This window comes from Cheilinus undulatus, linkage group 17 (genome assembly GCF_018320785.1).
Source record: "Cheilinus undulatus linkage group 17, ASM1832078v1, whole genome shotgun sequence".
Taxonomy (NCBI): domain Eukaryota; kingdom Metazoa; phylum Chordata; class Actinopteri; order Labriformes; family Labridae; genus Cheilinus; species Cheilinus undulatus.
In genome coordinates, this window is record NC_054881.1 from 21947501 (window position 1) to 21967592 (window position 20092).

The following is a 20092-nucleotide window of genomic DNA, read 5'->3' on the forward strand; positions in this document are numbered from 1 at the left end:
TTAGAGACTTAATCATGTGGAGTATCCGCTTGGGCTCCACTTACTAGTTGCCATGGTAACTATAAACCTTACCACATTGCTTACTTCTCCGCATGGGTCAGAGTTTTCGGTGTTTTGGAGGTATTTTAAGAAGAAATTGTGTTAGAGAGTCCGTGTAGCAATGGATGTTGGTATAAGCAGTTACAAGGGGGACAGAAAAAATGCCAGGTAAATTAATCTCAGAGAAAAATTAAACAAAATTAGTGTATACTTACGTGGATTCAAGCTTGCATCGGTGAGATAGAGTTGGAAAACCACTGTGTGATTGTATCTTTTCTCCCTCAGGATGGAAGGAGAAGGAGAGTACACCTTTCTCACAGGAGCTAAGTATGTAGGAGAGCTAAAAGACGGGATGTTTCATGGCAAAGGAGTGCTACAATTTCCAAACGGGAGTAAATATGAGGCCACCTGGGAAAATGGCAAAGCTCAACAGGTGAGGAGTTGTGTTCCTGCATGCATGTCAGAACAAATGCATCAACATGCATGGCCCTGTGTGTGTTTCAAATTGGTTATAGTGGATGTTACATCTGGTCTCTTTTAGCAATCACTCCCCGTTATTGGTGTAGTTATTTGGTTTCTCTCCTTTTCCCTACATGAAACTACAATCTCCCTGGCTCTGATGCAATCTTCATGGGCATTTGCCACAACAGCAATCACTCTCAATTATTATCATTATTTGAACTGCGGTTCATTTGAAATGATAGCTGCTTTAAACTATGACTAATCTCAGCCCAGGCTGCCCTGCACCTGCGTCCATGCCAGGCCAGCCCTAGAAAATTGATTTTCATTAAAAACAGACCTAAACCATCCCATGCATGCAGAATTCAAAGTTTGTCAAATCTACCATGCACATGGATCTTATGCTCTATGCTTCCAGAGTACTTGGGTGATGATCTTGTACCAATTTATAAGCATTTTTCCTCCCAGTAATACATATCTATTAAACTAAAAGGAACTAAATAACATAGCCATTAAAAATGAATACTGTGAAATGTTGTCATTAAAATGTAAATTTTATTACATGTAATATCACATTATTCAAACTTTATAATAAACTGTAAAAATAAGGAGAAATTGAATAAAATTTACCATTTAATCAAAGTTATGCTTTGCACTTTGGTAAAAATATTAATCTAAGCTGGATTCCATGACTATACCATGCTTTCTGGTACACTTAAATTGGCCAATTAGAATCTTTGATTAGAAAAAAAAGTGATTGTGTATTAAGTGTTAAATACATTTTAAGCCACTTTACAGGTACTTTAAGTTTTGTAGGCAAAATTTCAGTAATTAAAAACATCAATGCATGCAAATTAATACGTTTCAAAATCATGAAAAATGAGGCAGTAATTTTTGCTTTAGGATGCTGTGTGCATGTTGGTTAAAAATGCCCTCTTAGAATTTCAAAAAAAAAAAAAAAAGCTACAGCTTGACTGGAAGTCTTATCTGTCTGCCCCACTGGTCAGATGATATGTTTGAGCCCCAGGGCCACAATGACATTCGTGCCATGGCAGATAGATAGTTTAGTGCTTTAATTCACTCATCCTGTATTTTTAGACTCAAGGCATTCCTAGTATTTTATCTTTCATGAATGATGTGAATTTGCGTTTCTCTTGCAGTCATGAGACATCTGAGCTGTTAAATTGCTGCTGGATACACTCCTTTTCTTGACTCTCCAACATGAAAGTCTTCTATAATATTAAGGAGAAGAGACTTTTATTGTTCTCTGCTGGAAAACCAGTTAGTTTATTTAGTTTATTTGTGTCAGGGACAATGTACAGCATTACATTAGTCTCAAAAGAGAAAAGATGCTTTGTACCAGATTTAGCTTGCTAGCTAATTTCCGTGGTTTACTCCCTTCAGGTTAGGGTTAGGGTGTCTTTGGCCCAAGTGAAGGAGTTCAAGTGTCTCTGGGTCTTGTTCACAAGTGAGGGTAGAATGGACCACATGATCAACAGGCGTATTGGTGCAGCATTGGCAGTATTGCACAATGTGCCATGCCATCCTGGTGAAGAGGGATCTGAGCTGGAAGGCAAAACTCTCAATTTACCAGTCGATCTTCATTCCAACCCTCACCTATGGCCATGAGCTTTGGATAATGACCGAAAGAATGAGATTGCAGGTTTAAGAGGTCAAAATGTGGTCCGAAGTAGAGCCACTGCTCCTTTGCCTTGAAAGGATCCAGTTGAGGTGGGTCAGACATCTGACCAGGATGCCTCCCTGTGGAGGTCTACTGAGCATGTCCAACTGAAAGGAGACCCTGGGGTAGACCCAGTACTCGCTGGAGGGATATCTCATCTGGCCTGGGAATGTATTGGAATGCTCCAGGAAGAGCTGGAAACTGTTGCTTGGGGGAGGGATGTCTGGGTGGATTTGCCTGGCCTGCTGCCACCAAGACCAGGCCCCAGATAAGCGTCAGAAAATGGATGGACTTTTATTGTTACAAACTATTGCGGAGCATAGTGACAGTGTAGTGGTAGTGGTAGCATAGTGACAAGTGGAGAACAGGGAGTAACAGGTACTGCTTTGTGAGATATAGCCACAGCCCACTTCTTTAATTCATTCAGCACTGTGGCTAGGAGGTTGGACAAATTCATCCGACACTGAACAAAAACATGGCATTTGGCTGGCACCTAGTTTAGCAAGGTTGTATTAAGATAAATTACTCAGTGCTTCTATACTGATGTGGTGTCAGGGAGGCCAAATAATTTATTTGCTTGTATTAATTTAAAAATTGGCCACAAAAAGTTTTGTAAAACTTTCTTATGGTCTAAATCAGAAATTCAGTCAGACAAAGCTCTCAGCGTTTTCACATGTTTACAGCAAATTTATTCCAACATATTTAGTAAGTGTAGAGATTCATTTCTGGTTTGACTTTACAGGGACTTAAAGTGAAAAGGCTCCATTAAGAAGATGGCTTCTGCCTTTTACATTGATCTTGCCTTCAGTATGTATTCCATCATCAGCCAGTTGGCACTCCAACAACTACGTACTACTGAATCAGAATTAATGTATCTTGCTAGATGGAAATGGCATTTCTCACATCGAGGCGAAAATATTTTTAATGTATGTTTTGTTTTTTGCAAAATTGCTGAACAAAATGTGTCTACTAATATTTTCTGTAAAAGTTGTATTGTTCCTAAGAGGCTGGAAACACAAATGCAAAAGTGATTTGGTTCAAACAGAATACCAAAACACATATTTTTCCACTTCCCTCTAGTGGAATATATCTGTGAAAACATCTGTGGTTTTATCTGCTGAGGTTTTGAGATTTCCATCTCAAGGACTCCTGCATTTATCCAAAGACAATGGAATAAGTGAAAAAAATAGAGTTACTGTGGTGTTTAAAGCACTGAAAAGTGACATTTGGAAACCTCAACAGCATGTTATCTATCCAAGAAACAATGTCTGGGATGCAGAGTAGCATAACCCCAGGACCTTGCTTTCAACAGTTTTCACCACAGCAACTTTCAGCCAAAGAAACATACCAGAGGAACACAGTCAGCAAAACAGGGAGGTGTTTGGATTATCATGAGTTCATTAATTCTGTCGAGATTTTCAAATCTGTTTTTTTCACTACTTTAAGTAGTGGCAGTGTAATTTTCAAACTAAAGAGTTCCTTTTGTTGTTATTTGGAAAAAGACTCATTTAAAAGAATGACTTAGAATAGCCTTTTGACATTTTATCTTCTCCTAAGGGCTCCTTTACCTTTGCTGATGGCCTGCAGTACCAGGAGAAGGACTGGGACTACTGTGATGGTTACGACAGACGCTTCTACAGCGAACGGTGCAATGGACTCAGACCTGCAGGTTAACATTCACTGATTAGCCAAAGTATTGATGTAAGGGTATCAGTGGTCTCCTTATATTCCAGCAAATAGCCCTCCTCATTCATATCTAACAAATATTTCAGTCTAAGCTCTATTTATAGAGCCAAAATCAACAAAATTGCTTAATTTTAATTAATCAATGTCACTGTTGATCACTGTTCCAACACGTAAGGTAAAATATAATGCAAAGCCTGCAATTTAATACATTAATGTAACTCTATAATATGATATGATTCAATACTATTACAATATGGTGTGAAACTATGAAATATGAATCCGGTACAGTATGATGTGACCCAATATGATACAACTAAAATACTACATGATACAAAAAAATACAACTCAATACAAACAATACAATAAGATGAAATACCAGTACAGTAAGATATGATGCTTTTATCCAAAGCTACGTACATCTGACAGGTAGACAGGTGTTCCAGGAGTGAAGGACCATGTCCAAGGGCCCAAACTGGATATTGATCAAGCACTGACTAAACCATCAAACTCCCACACCAAAGTCAGCGGTGTAACCCACTGAGCTATCCAGCCTCATATATCACGATGTTTTACAATATACAATGCCCATCCAAAAAAAGTCACCACCTGGATTTAATTAAGCAAATAGGTAAGAGCCTCCTATTGGATTATTACTGCATGGGCAATTATGTTTCAGCAACAAGTTATTCAACCTTAATTGATGCATTGAGTAGCTTCTCATTTCTTAACCATGTTGGAAGACACATCCTGTGGTCATGGAAAAGTTGTTAATCTGTTTCAGAGGGGTCAAATTATTGGCATGCATCAAGTAAAGAAAACATCAAAGGAGATTGCTGAAACTACTTAAATTGGGTTAACACATTATTAAAAACTGAAAGGATAGTGGGGAACAATCATTTTCAAGGAAGAAATGTGGTCTGAAAAAAATCTTGAATGATTGTGATCACTTAAATGTTAGGGGAAATCAAATCATAAAAAAACAACAGTAGAACTCACGGCTGTGTTTAGTAGTGAAAGTAAGAGCATTTTCACAAGCACAGTGTGAAGGGAACTCAAGGGATTAGGACTAAACAGTTGTGTAGCCTTAAGAAAACCACTTATCAGTGAGGCTAACTGGAAATAAGACTTCAGTTTGCTAGGGAGCATAAAGATTGCACTGTGGAGCAACGGAAGAAGGTCATGTGGTCTGTACTATGATCTGGGGTTTGCTGCAGTTGGCCAGGTCTAGGTTCAGCAATGTTATGTGTCCAAAGAATGAGCTTAGCTGACTACCTAAATATACTGAATGATCAGGTTATGCCATCAATGGATTTTTTATTCCCTGATGGCACAGGCATATTCCAAGATGACAATGCCAGGATTCATCGGGCTCAAATTGTGAAGGAGTGGTTCAGGGAGCATGAGACATCATTTTCACACATGGATTGGCCACCACAGAGTCAAGAACTCAACCCCATTGAGAATCTTGGGGGTTTGCTGGAGAAGAATTTGCACAGTGGTCCGACTCTCCCAACGATGCCACAATGTGTGCCATAACAAAAGCTAAAGGCGGCCCAACGAAATATTAGAGTGTGTGACTTTTTTGTTGGACGGGCAGTGCACTACACTACAGTATGATATGATATATTACACTATGATACGATACCAGTGCAGTACAATATGATAGAATGAGATACAATTTAAGATACAGTAAAGTGTACAATATAATACAATATGATACAAATACAAAATTGCTAATTTGCTACCCTTCCATTATGATGTCCTACATCATAAAATGATACAACACAATCTGTAAGCACAAAGCATTATAAATGACTTCACAAAGGTTAGTTATGCAGAAAAGCCATGGCATTACATCTACAATAATATAGGCAGACATTCTTTATAAAAACAAAGAGTTGAATTGCACCGGATAATGAATGTAAGATAGCATATCGTAATACATGTTACGCTCACTAATGGGAACGGAAAGCCATATTTTCAGAATATTAAAAGTATGAGTAATATTGCATATGGTATTAATAATTGTAATGGTTCAGTATTGCACATGGATTCCAATATTAAAATTAAATGATGATGATTAAAATATTGCCTGATATTTAACTTTAATATTGCACATGCATATCAAACATCTTTCATATTAGAACAGCAGATGCCATATGGCTCCCTGCCATGTAACTTGAATAAGTTGTGTTCGTATTTATAAACCTTGTGAAGATTTCTCTTCCATTCAAACAGCTGCTTTGTTCACACAGGAGAGTCTCAGCTAACTGATCTGCATCCGCCACGTGTCATTCCTGATGGATGTTACGATTGTGGAGATGGTTTCTATGACCCTAATACCCGAGTCATCACTTCCTACTCTGGCAGATTCCTCAGGAATGCAGGTGAGACAGGAAATATCCTGTTATTTCCACAGCTGTAGCCCTGTGACACAAAGGATGAATAGCTCCTAAAAGAAATACCTCTCACTTTTCATAATACTAGCAATCCCTTAAATAATACCTTCATAGCCTGGATATGCTACATACTCAATGTGATTTTAAAAAGTAGGTTTTATCCATTGAAGTCCACATTCCTGATATGAAGATAGGATGAAATTACATGATACCAGAATAGTACCTCTTTTCTTTCTGCTTTGTTCCTGCACAGTTTTGTTCCACTAATTTGAAGCCAAATTGGCTCCTTTCTTGTGCTGAGTAATGTCCAGGCATCTTGGGCTGTTGCACCAAGGAAATTAAAGAGATGACAGTGTAGAACAAACACATGTTTTCATTTCAAATTGGGTGTGCAAAGTTTTATTTCAAATGAAGCACCTTGACAGTGACAGATCACTACATTTGTTTATGTAGTGACTAAAATAAGCAGTGCAGCTTGCTTGCAAAACTGTGCAAAAATACCCAGTTTTTAAAAAAGATGTTCTCAAGCCTACTTTGGTACGTTTTCAAAGAACACTTAATTGCATCCATGGTCAAACAAGTGGCTTGTCTGTGTGCTTCCATATATGGGGAAGGACACAAAAAGGTGCAGAAGTATGTGATGGATATTTGAACAAATCATTCCAGTTCCAAAATGATGTGTGGATTCCTGAAATATCAGAAGTAGAGCGCAGACAAAGCTAAATGATAAAAAAGGGGGGAACTGTTGATTTTTGATATGAGATGGTACTTCTATGCAAATTACTTTTCAACAGCCTGGCTTGAGTACAAAGCCTGGAAAATATTTTAAAACAGAGCTCTTTTGTTGAATTAGTTTCAGGTGGGGCCCTTTGTCTTTGGCCATTATATTATACCTGCCTCAAAACACAGTGTGTCCATATGGGAAGGATTTAATAGCAGTGAATCTATGGAGTAATGTTAAATGAATTATCCCTGGAACCTCGGATGGAAGATCATTGTTACAAGCCATCTGATAAGCATGCCGCTATATGCTGCTGCGGTCTTTAAAGAAAAGCCTTTTTTTCTCTTGTTATTGGTCAAAAGTAGAAAATTCAAGACATATTTTTCCACTGAACAAGCGTCTGCTGTTGCAGTTTGTGATTTGAAGTGAATGCAGTCTGTCAGCTTTCCAGATAGGAATTCCCAAATTCTGACATCCTGTGCTCATCATGTCTCCTGTGATTTTACATTACAGGACTGAAAACATGGCCTCTTCTTTTTTAAAATTGTAATGCACGTAAAAGTTACTCTAAAGACAAAACAATGACAAAAAGACAAAGAAGCACATAACATTACAGGTTAAAGAGCAGAAGCAGTTAGAGACCATACAAACAATGATGATAACAATGATGCATGTGTGATGGGTGGGACAAGATCTCTTGAGAACAGTGATATTTGAGTAATAATGATTTGAGCAATAGCTGGTCAGAAAGAGAGTGGGGGGTGGGGGTATCACATTGTTGATTATGATCAGACATACACTATGTGGACAGAATAATTCTCTCCTCCAGCAACCTTCACAGTTAGCACAATGGAGACAGGCAGGAAACATTCTACTGGCATCTGCCAAACCCAGACTCACAAATCTGACTGCAAAACAGAGAAGCATGATTTGTCACTCCAGAGAACACTTTCCACTGCTCCACAGTCCAGTGTTTGTGTGCTTTACACCACTGCATCTGACACTTGCCTTTGGACTTGTTTATGTGAGGTTTGCATGCAGCCTCTGGGCCATGGAAAGCCATTCAATGAAGCTCTGGCCTCACAGATTTTGTGCTTGCATTTATGCCATTGGAAGTTCAGAGCTCTCCAACTATGGAATCAGCAGAGCGTTGGCGACTTTAACGCACTATGCACCTAAGTAGTCATTGACCCCACTCTGTGATTTTATGTGGTCTTCAGCTTCTTGTTTGAGTTGCTGTTGCTCCTAAACACTTCCACTTTCCAATAATTTCCCTTACAGTTGACAGTGGGACATCCAGAAGGGATGGAAATTTACAAACCGTCTTATTGTAAAGGTGGCGTCCATCGCAGAATCACACATAAAGTCACTTAGCCCTGCAAAACGACCCATTTTGTATCACAAATGTTTGCAAATGGAGACTGCATGGCTAGGTGCTTGTTTTTTGCACCTGTGGCAATGGGTCTGATTAAAACACCTGAATTCAATAACTAACTGGTGTGGCCAAATACGTTTGTCTATACAGTGTATGTCTTGGAGGCAAAGCTTTTGGTTTGTCTGTTTTTGTTTCATTTCAATTTTTGTATTCTCTCTAACTAATGCTGCTTTACAGTTACATTTGAATTCAGATGTCCCAGGTGTACATGGTTTTTATTTAATCTTGAGTCGGAGAGCCTCCGATCAAGTCAGAGAGGGAAAAAGTCACTCTAAACATACCGCACACCACAGGATAATCTGGCAAGATAATCTTAAGAACCATCCGATAATCAGGCTTTTGCTGACTTTGGTCCGAAGGAGGGATTCAGCTCGACAATCAGCGCAATTGTCGTGTGGTGTGTGGCCAGCATTAGGGGGGCTTCACAGAAAAACATATTGAGAAATCGGCCTAAACACAGCTATTTTTGAAAGTAAGTACATGGGAATGTTGCAGATTCTTACAGGACTCTTGTAGCATCACATTTCATTTATAGAAATAATCATATCACTCTGTTTTTTTATATTCTTTCATCTTTAGAGAAATCAGACAGGCATTTATAATTTCTGGATTCTCATCTGATTATACCTGCCTCTTTTAAATTTGCATGTGAATCCCATTGGCTTCTTTAACCTCACACATGCAGACATAGGTTCAAATATGATTCCTTACAGAAGTTAAGCCACAGCTCTCAACTTTTTAAGGGGTAAGTGTGTCTATGTAGACCAGTTACTTGCAGCAACACAAATTAATTCCACAGGCACAGAAATGTCATTAACATATGTGAGAAGATCCACATCCTCCATGGATGTCATCAGGATGTGTAGGAAGACAAAAACATGTTTAGTGATTGTTGATGGGGATCAGCTGAGTGGTACATATGTGGAGAAACGGAAAGTAGAGATGAAGATGAAAATAACTTTTTTCAAGAATACTCAGATTTTCATTTTTTTATTCAGTTCAGTATGCACTGATGCTATATATAGTTGGATTTGTAGCTTCTATAACTGTGTTTATGTATGAGAATGGCAGTTGTATGTAGCTTCCACATGCACTACTTCTGGCTACTGTCTACCCCCGTCTTAGTATACATGTCTCAAGAAGGATGCTCCTGTATCCTGTACGGATTTATTTTTCAACCCCAGGAGGTGAAGGCACATTTGTCAGAGTGGGTGTGAAGACAGAATTTATTGCCTCATGGCTTCCTCCCAGGATAAGGACTGCGAGGATGAGGGGACACACAGGGAAGACCCACCCTCCCAGAGGGGACGCCTGCTGCTGCTGTGGCGAGGAAAGAGGAAGGAGCTCCCTGTGTAGCCGTCACAACTGGTTGATGCAGGGCAAGGAAGAGCTAAGTCAGTCGTATAAGGAAAAGCTGCAGCAGTGGTGCATATGGAGCTGATTTCAGCTGCACATGATTCAAGTTTTAACCCCTTGAACTTAACATCAATTCAGTGACTTTACTCACCAGTCACAAGCGTCCTATTGCAGAGTCCTGACCTCCTTGGTTACTGTTGCTAACTCAGACAAACAGTTCAACTTGGCATAGTGCCATGAAGCAAAACAATGCGTTCTGTTGCTAATATTCCCCAAGAGGCTGAGAATTATTTCTGGAGTCGTAGAGTTGGTTTTTTGGCGCCTGATACGCCTGCATGTACGGAGAGATTTATCTAGAATACTGATGTAAAAATGTAGAATGACAGCGGGCGTGAGGGGTGGAGAGAGTAACAATAGTCTTTGGGTTATTAAAGGGGAACCGCCCATCATATGACATCACTGAGACTCATATTAATAATCCATCCTATATGGATCCTATTCATTTTAAATGGTCTTTAAAGATAGTGAGGCTTGTAGAAGAGATTTTGGTGGTTTGGGCGAATTTTGGACAAACAAAACTCCAGGCTGACATGTGCATAAAAGTAAGCTCATATTAATGCTCATATTAATGTAATAAAACAATAATTACAGTAATCCAGTGGCATACCGTCTCTGCATTTAAGAAACCAAATCCAATCATTGTTTTAATTCTTTAGTTTTATCAGGTTTATCTGAAAAAAAGGATTTGTAGGCATCCTAATTTCTAAACTTTAGAAATAACCAAGGCAGACAATCGTTGTAATTTTAAAAATCTAAATCAATGAATAACAGTGCAACCACCAGAACAGCCACTCAGTTCAGCACACATTAATTACTTAAATTATTTCAAATTATGAAAACAAAATTAATGCTAAATTTAAAACACAAAGTCTGAACAGTTGTTCCAGTGCCAGTTGGCTCTCATTTGCTATTATCTTCTTATGAGTTTTCTTTCATTTGTTCTTAAAAAGTTTCGAAAGGCTGGATCAGACTACATGAATTTAGCCAGATTTTGGCAAGACAGTCTGGCTGCTGACAGCGGGTCTCAGGCACCCCCCACTTGCAGAGCACTACTGTGAGATGTCAGGATGGAAATAGATGCTAGAACTTTTAAAATGATTTCAGATTAAACTTCCAGTTACAGTTAGGCTACCAAAAGTAAAAGTTAAAAACGTGACCTACAAAACCTAACTACAGTCTGCTTACAGGAAGAAAACTTTGTCCTCTATGAAAACACTCTAGTACAGCTAACATGGCTAAGGCTAAAGCTGAAGAAGCTACTGCTCCATAAGCTGTGCAGGTAACTTAGCAGAAGACCATGCATCTTAGCAGCTTTACAAATCTCATAAACCCATATTTCAGTCATGTAAATTACAATGACCAGTTGGAGAGTGTTTGCCCCCTTTCTGATTCCTGATTTTTTTTGTGTTTTTATCACACTTAAATGTTTCATATCATCAAACCAATTTTATATTTCACAAAGACAACCCAAGTAAATAGAAAATGCATTGTTTGAGTGATTATTCAGTTTTTTAAGGGGAGACAAAAATCCAAACCTATCTGGCCCTGTGTGAAAAAGTAATTGCCCCCTGAACCTAATAACTGGTTTTCCCACCCTTGGCAGCAACAACTGAAATCAAGCGTTTGTGATTACTGGTGATAAGTCTTTCACATCGCTGTGGAGGAACTTTGGCCCACTCTTCTTTGCAGAATTGTTTTAACTCAGCCATATTGGAGGGTTTTCCAGCATGAACTGCCTGTTTAAGGTCACACCACAGCATCTCAGTTGGATTTATGTCCGGACTTTGACTTGGCCTCTCCAAAACCTTTTTTTTTTTTCTTTTTTTGAGCCATTCAGAGGTGGACTGGCTGGTATATTTTGGGTTGTTGTCCTGCTGCAAAACCCAAGAGCGCTTGAGCTTGAGGGCACAAACTGATGACCGGACGTTGGCCTTCAGGATTTTCTGGTAGACAGCAGAACTCATGGTTCCATCAATCACAGCAAGTGGTCCAGGTCCTGAAGTAGCAAAGCAGCCCCAGACCATCATCATGTGACCTCCTGGATGAGTCGTTGTTGTGCTCTTGGAGTGATTTCGGTTGGCTGACCACTCCTAGGAAGGTTCACAACTGTTCCCAGTTTTCTCCATTTGTGGATAATGGCTCTGACTGTGGTTCGCTGGAGTCTCAAAGCCTTGGAAATGGCTTTGTAACCTTTTTCCAGCCTGAGTTCAGTCACTTTGTTTTTTCATTTGTTCTTGAATTTTTTTGGATCATGGCATGATGCGTTTCTTTTTGAGATCATGTTGCCTACTTCACTTTGTCCGACGGGTTCTTATTAAGTGATTTCTTGATTCTACCAATCTGGCGGTAATCAGGCCTGGGAGTGGCCAGTGAAATTGATCTCAGCTTTCCAAAAATTGTGGTTAATCACAGTTAACTCATGATTTAACAAGGGGGGCAATTACTTTTTCACACTGGGCCAGATAGGTTTGGATTTTTCCCCCCTTAAAAAAATTAAATAATCATTCAGACACTGCATTTTCTATTTACTTGGGTTGTCTTTGTGAAATAAAAAAACTGGTTTGATGATCCCAGACATTTAAGTGTGATAAACTGTTTACATGCAGCAAAGCTAGCATAGCTAGGCTAACTGGACTCATTTTCTTGACATGCTCCCTCTGGTTATACTCTAAAAAAAGTGAGTCAGTACAATCCTCTTCTTGCTACACAGGGAGGAGTCCACGATTGTTTTTTCATTGTTATGTTCCCAAAGCATAAGACCTCTTGCATCACACACAGTGTTTCTTTGGTAGCTATGTTTGACACTCCTTGGCCCGCTTCCCCATGCCATATGAATTCGTGCACAGTGGCAAAGACAGCAGATAAAGACATGACAACAGCACACAATGATTTGTTGGGAGTAGTATTGCCTGTCTTTCAGCCAGGATCAGACAAGATTTTTGTTTCATAGTATGACATGGTGCCATCATAAAAGACCAAAAAACCCATCATTTAGTCTGATTCAACCATTAGAAAAACCTACATCAGATTAATGAATCGTTCTTAAAATGCTGAATTTTTTGCACCTGTGTTTTGATGGGCTTGAGGGCTGAAAGGTTGTGCATGATTTTTCTGATTAACACAGAGAAGCATCCCTTGTATGTCTATATAAAAGCATGAGACTACAGGGCTGTGTGCAAAAACAGAAGGTTAGTTCAGATTGAGTAGCAAAATGTCAGTAATTTTTAAATTCAAATAAACTGTAAAAACGATCGAACACTGGATTCCAGGTATAAGAAATACTTAGCTTTTAAGTAGAGTCTTGCTTAAAATTAAACAAACAAAAGGCTGATTAACTTATTCAGTGCCAACAGTAGATAATGAATATATGCTCCAAATACATAAATTCGATGGTGTCACTTTTTTAGATAGTGTTGTCATCAGAAATTATATGCAGTGTGCTGTGATAAGAAAAGGATGCATTACAGATTACTTTTTAAAAAGAGCTAAATCAGAGGGAGTGCGTTTTTCCAAAATGGATATGATTTGATGGGTTTTTTTATTCTTTGAATAAGTGTTTGACGCAAAAGTCACTAAAGTTTTACATCTGTTTCCATAATTTTACATTTTGCAGTTAAGATCACATGTTGCATGGTTAAAATAAAAGTTGACTATGTTTAAGTCATGTGTTTGTTTTTGTGCATTTTGATTTAATATTATAAAAGTGTTTAACTGATATAAAATGCAGTAAAATAAAAATATAATTGAAATTACATAACCATGTCTTTCTTGACGCAGCATATTTGAGTGCTGATAATTGAAAAAAATAACCATTTTAACATATATCAGTGCACTCTTGGTGAATGTCTTTATCTTAAAAAACTATGTAATAGGACTTTAAGAGCAAATTTCTTACTAAGAACAGTTGGTGAATGAAACCCAGTGTTGTCAGAAACGGTATGGCACAAATGGCACATCTTTTCTTGGCTTTAAAGTTCCTTCCATTTAGGAAGCAGCAAACAGGTATAGGAGAGAAAGAGTAGATGAGATTTCTCACACCTATTCATCAAGACCTGAAGAACTCATGTCATACATCTCTGTGCTTATGGGGCTTTATATTTATTTTCCAATTTCAATTAACCATTAAAAAAAAGATACTAATAGATAAAACAAGACTCTATTTCATGTGTACCAATCTAGATGTAATAGTTTCTCATTAGAATTCACATCCTTTTAAAGGCACAAGCTAAAATTATTTTACTAAACCAATATCTGGGTATATTTAGCCAATTTGATGATTTAAAAGACAGGTAATTTGGATAAAAAAAATCAATGAGGAAATAGTGTTAAAAAGATGCTGCTGAGTGTGTTCAGTTGTGCACTGAGGAGTGATTACAGGTGATGAATGAGGAGTATTCATGGGTTTCGATTCTGCTAAATGTTCTGCACATACATCTTTGTGAGGGTTTAATTTCTACTCTATTTTAACTCTCATGAGTCACGAGGTATTGAAGTTTTACTTCTCATCATTCAGAACCATAAAAGGTGTTGCCCTCATCTAAAGGTGACATGTAGCTCATGTGGTGCACTAATCAATGTGGTTTTTAGCATTGGTTGGCAAAACTTAAAATAACAGATGTGTTTTAAGATTAGAAACAGACTGAATAAAGATGATATAGCTCACAGGTCAAAAGTTTGATACTGATTGTTTGACTTACAATTTTTAAAAACTGTGTTGAATTAAAAATTACTTAAAAGATACTTTAAACTGCATTGTAATTAGACACAAAAATCTCTTTGTTAACAATAAAGTTAAATGATCTTCATTTTTTATTGACATGAGGCCGTTACAACAAACATGTGCTTGTACTTACCGCCACGTTGCTGTCATAGTTAGCTGGCCCAGCTTAAATACAGCCAACAGACTGAAACACAATGAGATGATTACTGTTAAATCTGAAACACAAATCACATATTTCACTAACAATGCAAAATATTATTTTTATCTTCTTTCCCCCAAACTTCAGAGACACATAATTGGGCCTAATTTTGCATCCTGATGAAGACTGTTGCTTAAGTTTAGAGGTACAATGCAAAACATTTGCATAAAACTGTAATTTAAAAAGAATGAGGGAAAGATACATCAGCCAAATCTGCATAATCAAATCTGCACCACTCACTGATTGAGCATGTGTAGTTATTACAAACAAACACACATGGTCAGTTGTGTATACTCTCTCATGGCAACAGACAGAAAAACTTTACTGCAGCAGCAGCGGGATCAGTGTGCTGCCATATTGTTTGAAACACTTTCCTGTTTCTGGAATAACCGCTTCCCTTTGAAAGTCGGCGCAGAAAGAGCTCCACACTGAAAACATTCCTCAGCCAAGGAAAACACCTCTGGTGACCAAACCGCAGCCCCTCCCTTTGTCCCTGTCCAACCGAGGTGTTTCACAGACAGATAGTATCAGCTAGGGGCCCAGGGGACTCGAGCGTATCCTCATGCTGCCTTTCCTGAAACTATAATATCTGTAGACACAAAAATCAGCTTAAAACAGGACTCGTGTGTTCATCTTTCAGCTGTGACAGATATTTTGATACAATTTATAGATCAGTATCTACTTCCAAAGGTAGGCAGGAAAACCACAGCTGTTTTCTGTGATTTCATCAAGAAGTGAAACCAAGAACTGCTCCATTTGCAAGGCAGACTTATGTAGTATGCATGTTTGAATGTTTATTTGAGCTTTCACATTCAGGTAAATGTGATTTCTCCAGAATGCATCCTCTTGGATGCCACAAATACATGGCCCTAAATATGACCCTGATAATGTTGAATTTGTTGTTGCTTACTTGGACAAAGTTTTGCATTTGTTCACACCTATGACAGCAAAGAATAATGGCTTTTTTTGCATAGCAAATAGCAGAGTTTAATGATCCCTTATGCAAATCACTTTGGTTCGAGAAAGCAGATTTTTGCTTGTGCTAATTAAGCCAATGTGTCAGGGGAGGCTGGGGGTGGGGGGTTGTGTAAGTGTCTGTATGTGCACCTATGTGTTCAGAGCCATTAGACTGGAAGGAAACACTTTTCCCTCTGAGTGTATTTTAAGGATTAAGGTAAACAGACTTTAACAAGGTGCCATTATCGCTTCCACACACTCGCCTGTGTATGTTGCACAAAGGTCGTACATGCAGGTTTTGGGACATTTGCGATGTTGTTAACCTAAAAAACACTTCAAGGGAAAAGCGTAAGGTTCTACAGCTAAGTGAAAATGTAAGTAAATGTAGGTCTAAATAAAATGGGGATTTTACCTGATTTAGCCCACAACTTTGACACGATTGTCACTTTATTATCACAGGCAGTATAATAAAATTTGTTTAATTAGAGTTTTAGTTAGTCAGGCTGCAGCACCCTAATTCGTATAAAGCCTAAAACATTCCTGAGTTCCCCAAATATTTGAATATTGGACAATTTATTCAAAAGAACTTCATTTGAATGCCAATCTCATTGTTGAGGTCTGCTTTTGAAACTAGATTCATTCCATTCCAGCTATATGGGAGTGTTACATTTCGATTTTTACATCAATTTGTCTGTTTTCTCCATATAAATCAAAACTTTCCTTGGTCTAAATCTCAATTAGCAATTCTAAAAAAATAACATAATTTCAACCAATTTTGCGAAATAAGCGATAAAATGTATAATGGATCTAAATTATTGTACTCCTTGAACTCAGGCTGTTCCCCTGCAGTTGTGCTTTATTTACAAGTTGGTGTAGTTCTTTTATCTAATCTTGAAAAGTCAATGTGCTTTTTTATTCAACTTTATTTTGCCGTTGACTTGCACTTTGTGACAAAAGGTTTTATGCTGATGTAAAGGAATCGCTTCACTTATAATCAATGTTTACAATTCATTTTAATTATAGTTACAAGGAATTTGCAATAAATTAAAGAACTTAAAATCCAAAACATGTGTTAGCCTATTTAAATGTTTTTGTAATGGTGGAGACAAAAGCGTAGAAGCACTGCAGGGTCTTTGTAGTGTCACACACAGGAGCTCTTTGGAAACTTTGGGTTTGCATGAGTGATAAAAGGGAGTTGAATCCAAAATTTGGTGGAAAAAAAAATCAAACCACAAATGTCCCTCAAACCGCCTTTATCAGCAGTGGCTTTTTGCAATGGTTTTCCTTTCTGTAGTCAAGGGTTAATCAACTGTAGACCAATCTGACGAATCACATGTGATTATGTATATCACAAGTCACTGACACCCCTGAAACAAAGTCATAGTTCACTGCTACAAATATGGAGGATTAAGGGAAATAGACTTTAACAAGGTGCCATTATTGCTTCCATACCATTTATGTATCACAAAGGTCGTCTGCATGTTTGGGACATCTGAGATGTTGTCAACCTTAAAAAAAACGTACATAAAAATAGTGTGAGGTTATACTAGCTCTACATGATTAATTGCAATTGCAATGGCGATGTCAGGCTGTGCAATAACATAAATGCATAAAAGGCTGCAACTATTTTTGTATTAGGTAGAGCTTGAAAGGTTCACAAATGCATGTAAGAAGGCCTTTATGTTCACAACAGTCCACTGTTGCACTTTGTGGAAGTCTTCTTTGTTTTTCTTTTAAAGAAAAAAAACTTTATTTTTAAATTATCCATTTGAAAGCTGTACTGTGAAAACTTCAGGTTTTGTGTTTATGTAAGTTACTTAATATTTTTATGTTTTGAGTTGAGATACTTCAAACTATCATTATTCTATGCATTTTTTTGATAACCAAGCAGGCTCATGATACCATGTATGCATTATACTGTAATTGCAATCGCAATAGGGTCCAATATAATTGCACATTATTGCCAAATCGTGCAGCTCTAGCTTATACACTTAAGTTAGATTTAAGACTTTATAAAAGTTTGACACTATCGTCATCTACTTAACACAGACAATATGAGATATTTTTTTCTGATTTATTGAGCTAAACTGCAGTGTCCTAATTCACGTAAGAGCTAAAACATTTATAAGGTGGAGTTTTAAGTAAAGTCTTTGCACTTGGTTAATTATAAACCACTAAAACTTATTTCTCTGATTATTTTGGGCATATCTGTGATAACGTAGCCACCTGTATCATTTACACATGGCTTAAATCCTCAAATAAAAGCTGCAAACTCAAGACGTAAGTACCCCAACCTAGCTAACATTAAAAGACACTGTGCTTTGTATTTAATTGAGGTCAGTTTAAACGTAATGACGCAGCGACGTAGGCCAAAAGCGTCAATAATTACCTTGTAACTGCGTCACAAAGCCTCGTAGACATGTTTGTGTGGCAGCTGTCCACGAGCCCACTGCCTTCAATTGACCTTTGGAGAAGAACAGGTAAAAGGGAGGGACAAGAAGGATGTAGGAGGTGTTTTTTATACTTGAAGTGGCTGTTAGTGTCGACGCCCATCGCTGGCAATTACACACAATCAGTCGGAGAACCACAGACCTGCTCCCCCGTACAAAAGGAGTCCCGCGCGCCGTGGAGCCTGCGGGTGAGGCCCGCGTGCTCCTCAAGTGCGTGCAGCTGCGGGCGCTCCAGAGAGACGGTTCACTTCCCCTGCAATTAGCTACTCGTTTCAGTTTTAACAATGAAAAACTGGTTTATTATCAGCTCCTCTGGCAGTCGTTTCGGTTTAAAATAACTGGCGTCCATTTTTGGGGTTATTATTTATTGGTGTCTGAAGTGGCTCTGAGAAGTTATTTTCTCCTAATTGTCAGGCTTATCTTGATTTGGCAAATTTACCCGAGACTTGAATGGCACTTCACCGCTTCAGAATGACCTTTGGTTTAATTATGCTGCCTACATGTTATTAAGGATTTGGTTTGAACGCTTAAGTCAACATAATACACACAGCATTTCTCTTTAAGCGTTTTTTTCTAATACACTGTAAGGCAAAACGCAGAGAAAAATCACGTAGGCCATTTTTATTCCACATTTCCCCCTCACAATAATCATAACAAAACCCTCAATAATTCCACGTGTTTTTTTTTTTCTTTTACAGATGACTCCGAGCATGAGTGGATTGTGCGGACATGCCGGAAAGCTTGTGATGAAGTTGTTGGCATTTATCCCGAAAACTCCTGCAACCAGACCTAAAGAGAGTAACTGTTGAGTACTACAAACCTCATTGTTAAAGCATTTTTGTAGTCAAATTAAAAAAAGTTTCCCTTATGGTCCTTTATTTTACTAAAGGTACACCCTTTGTACAATTAAAAATCAAGCATGGGATTATTATATGGGAAATATTCATAATACAAGCAGTACTTCATTAATACAATAAAGAAATAGTGTAACACTTGTTATGTGTTATGTTTACTTGTAATGTGTTCAGTGACTTTAGTTACACTTTAGTTGATTCCATATGTATCATTCAAGACAGAAAATACCTTTACCTGGCATCAAAATAATGTGATTGTCTTTTAAAACCAACTTTAGATCCCCAAATAAGGAACAGATTTGACAAAATAATATAAAATGAAAAACGTCAGCTTGTCATGGCATCCTAGTTGTTTAACAGCACTGATTGTTTGTCAAAAGTACTTAATCCTATATTAATGCCGTTTTTGTCCCAAATGGGAATGTCTCTAAATTTATATACATATTTATATTATAGTTTTATATTAATCTGAAGGAATCCCTTAACTCATAATCAAAATCAAATCAAAGGCATGTATAAGCCTGTTTACTATGTATACGTTAATCTTCCAATGCTTTTTGGTCTGTTGTTGAGTATTAGTTTACCATAGGAAAAATATGATGAATTAGATTTGTGGATGACTTAGCGGTGCTGCTGACTCTTTTACAAAATTTTACAAAATCATATTTCAATGCTAAGTATATATTTGCAAATTATGACTCATGCATGTTCTCCGAGATAACCTTTTTTCAAATCAGATCAGTTTCTCATGTACAGCTCACATTTACAGAGAACAATCCTTTAGTATTTGAGTCATGTAAGACCAAGCTTCTACTTTAAGTCTTATAAATTGAAACTGTTGCCCCCAAATGCTTTTTAAAATCCAGTGTAAAGTGAAATGTGTTAAGTATTAAGAACAACAGTGAATCTTCCAAAGATTCACCCTTGCACCTTGCCTAATGACTGATACACCTCCAAAATAAGTACAAAACACACTCATGACAGGATGTGTGTCCACAAAAAAGGCGCAAAATGTTTGTTCACACACAACTGGGAATTTGTGCCAAACTGTTCACACAAGGAGTGAGACATGGAAA

General features: G+C 37.8%; 1 protein-coding gene across 1 annotated transcript; it reads left to right on the top strand.

The window, feature by feature from the left end:
- Positions 1-67: 67 nt before the first annotated feature.
- On the top strand, positions 68-19024 carry morn5 (MORN repeat containing 5). Its single transcript, XM_041811726.1, has 5 exons — positions 68-207; positions 325-472; positions 3737-3848; positions 6121-6252; positions 18861-19024. The coding sequence occupies exons 1-5, from the start codon at positions 161-163 to the stop codon at positions 18953-18955; spliced, it is 534 nt and encodes a 177-aa protein (XP_041667660.1). The 5' UTR covers positions 68-160; the 3' UTR covers positions 18956-19024.
- Positions 19025-20092: the final 1068 nt, after the last annotated feature.

Excerpts from the sequence above, each read along its gene's own strand:
- morn5 (XM_041811726.1), top strand. The coding sequence starts at position 161 with ATGGATGTTGGTATAAGCAGTTACAAGGGGGACAGAAAAAATGCCAG. Across the intron at positions 473-3,736 it reads AAAATGGCAAAGCTCAACAG|GGCTCCTTTACCTTTGCTGA; the intron begins GTGAGGAGTTGT and ends TCTTCTCCTAAG. Across the intron at positions 6,253-18,860 it reads CAGATTCCTCAGGAATGCAG|ATGACTCCGAGCATGAGTGG; the intron begins GTGAGACAGGAA and ends TTTCTTTTACAG.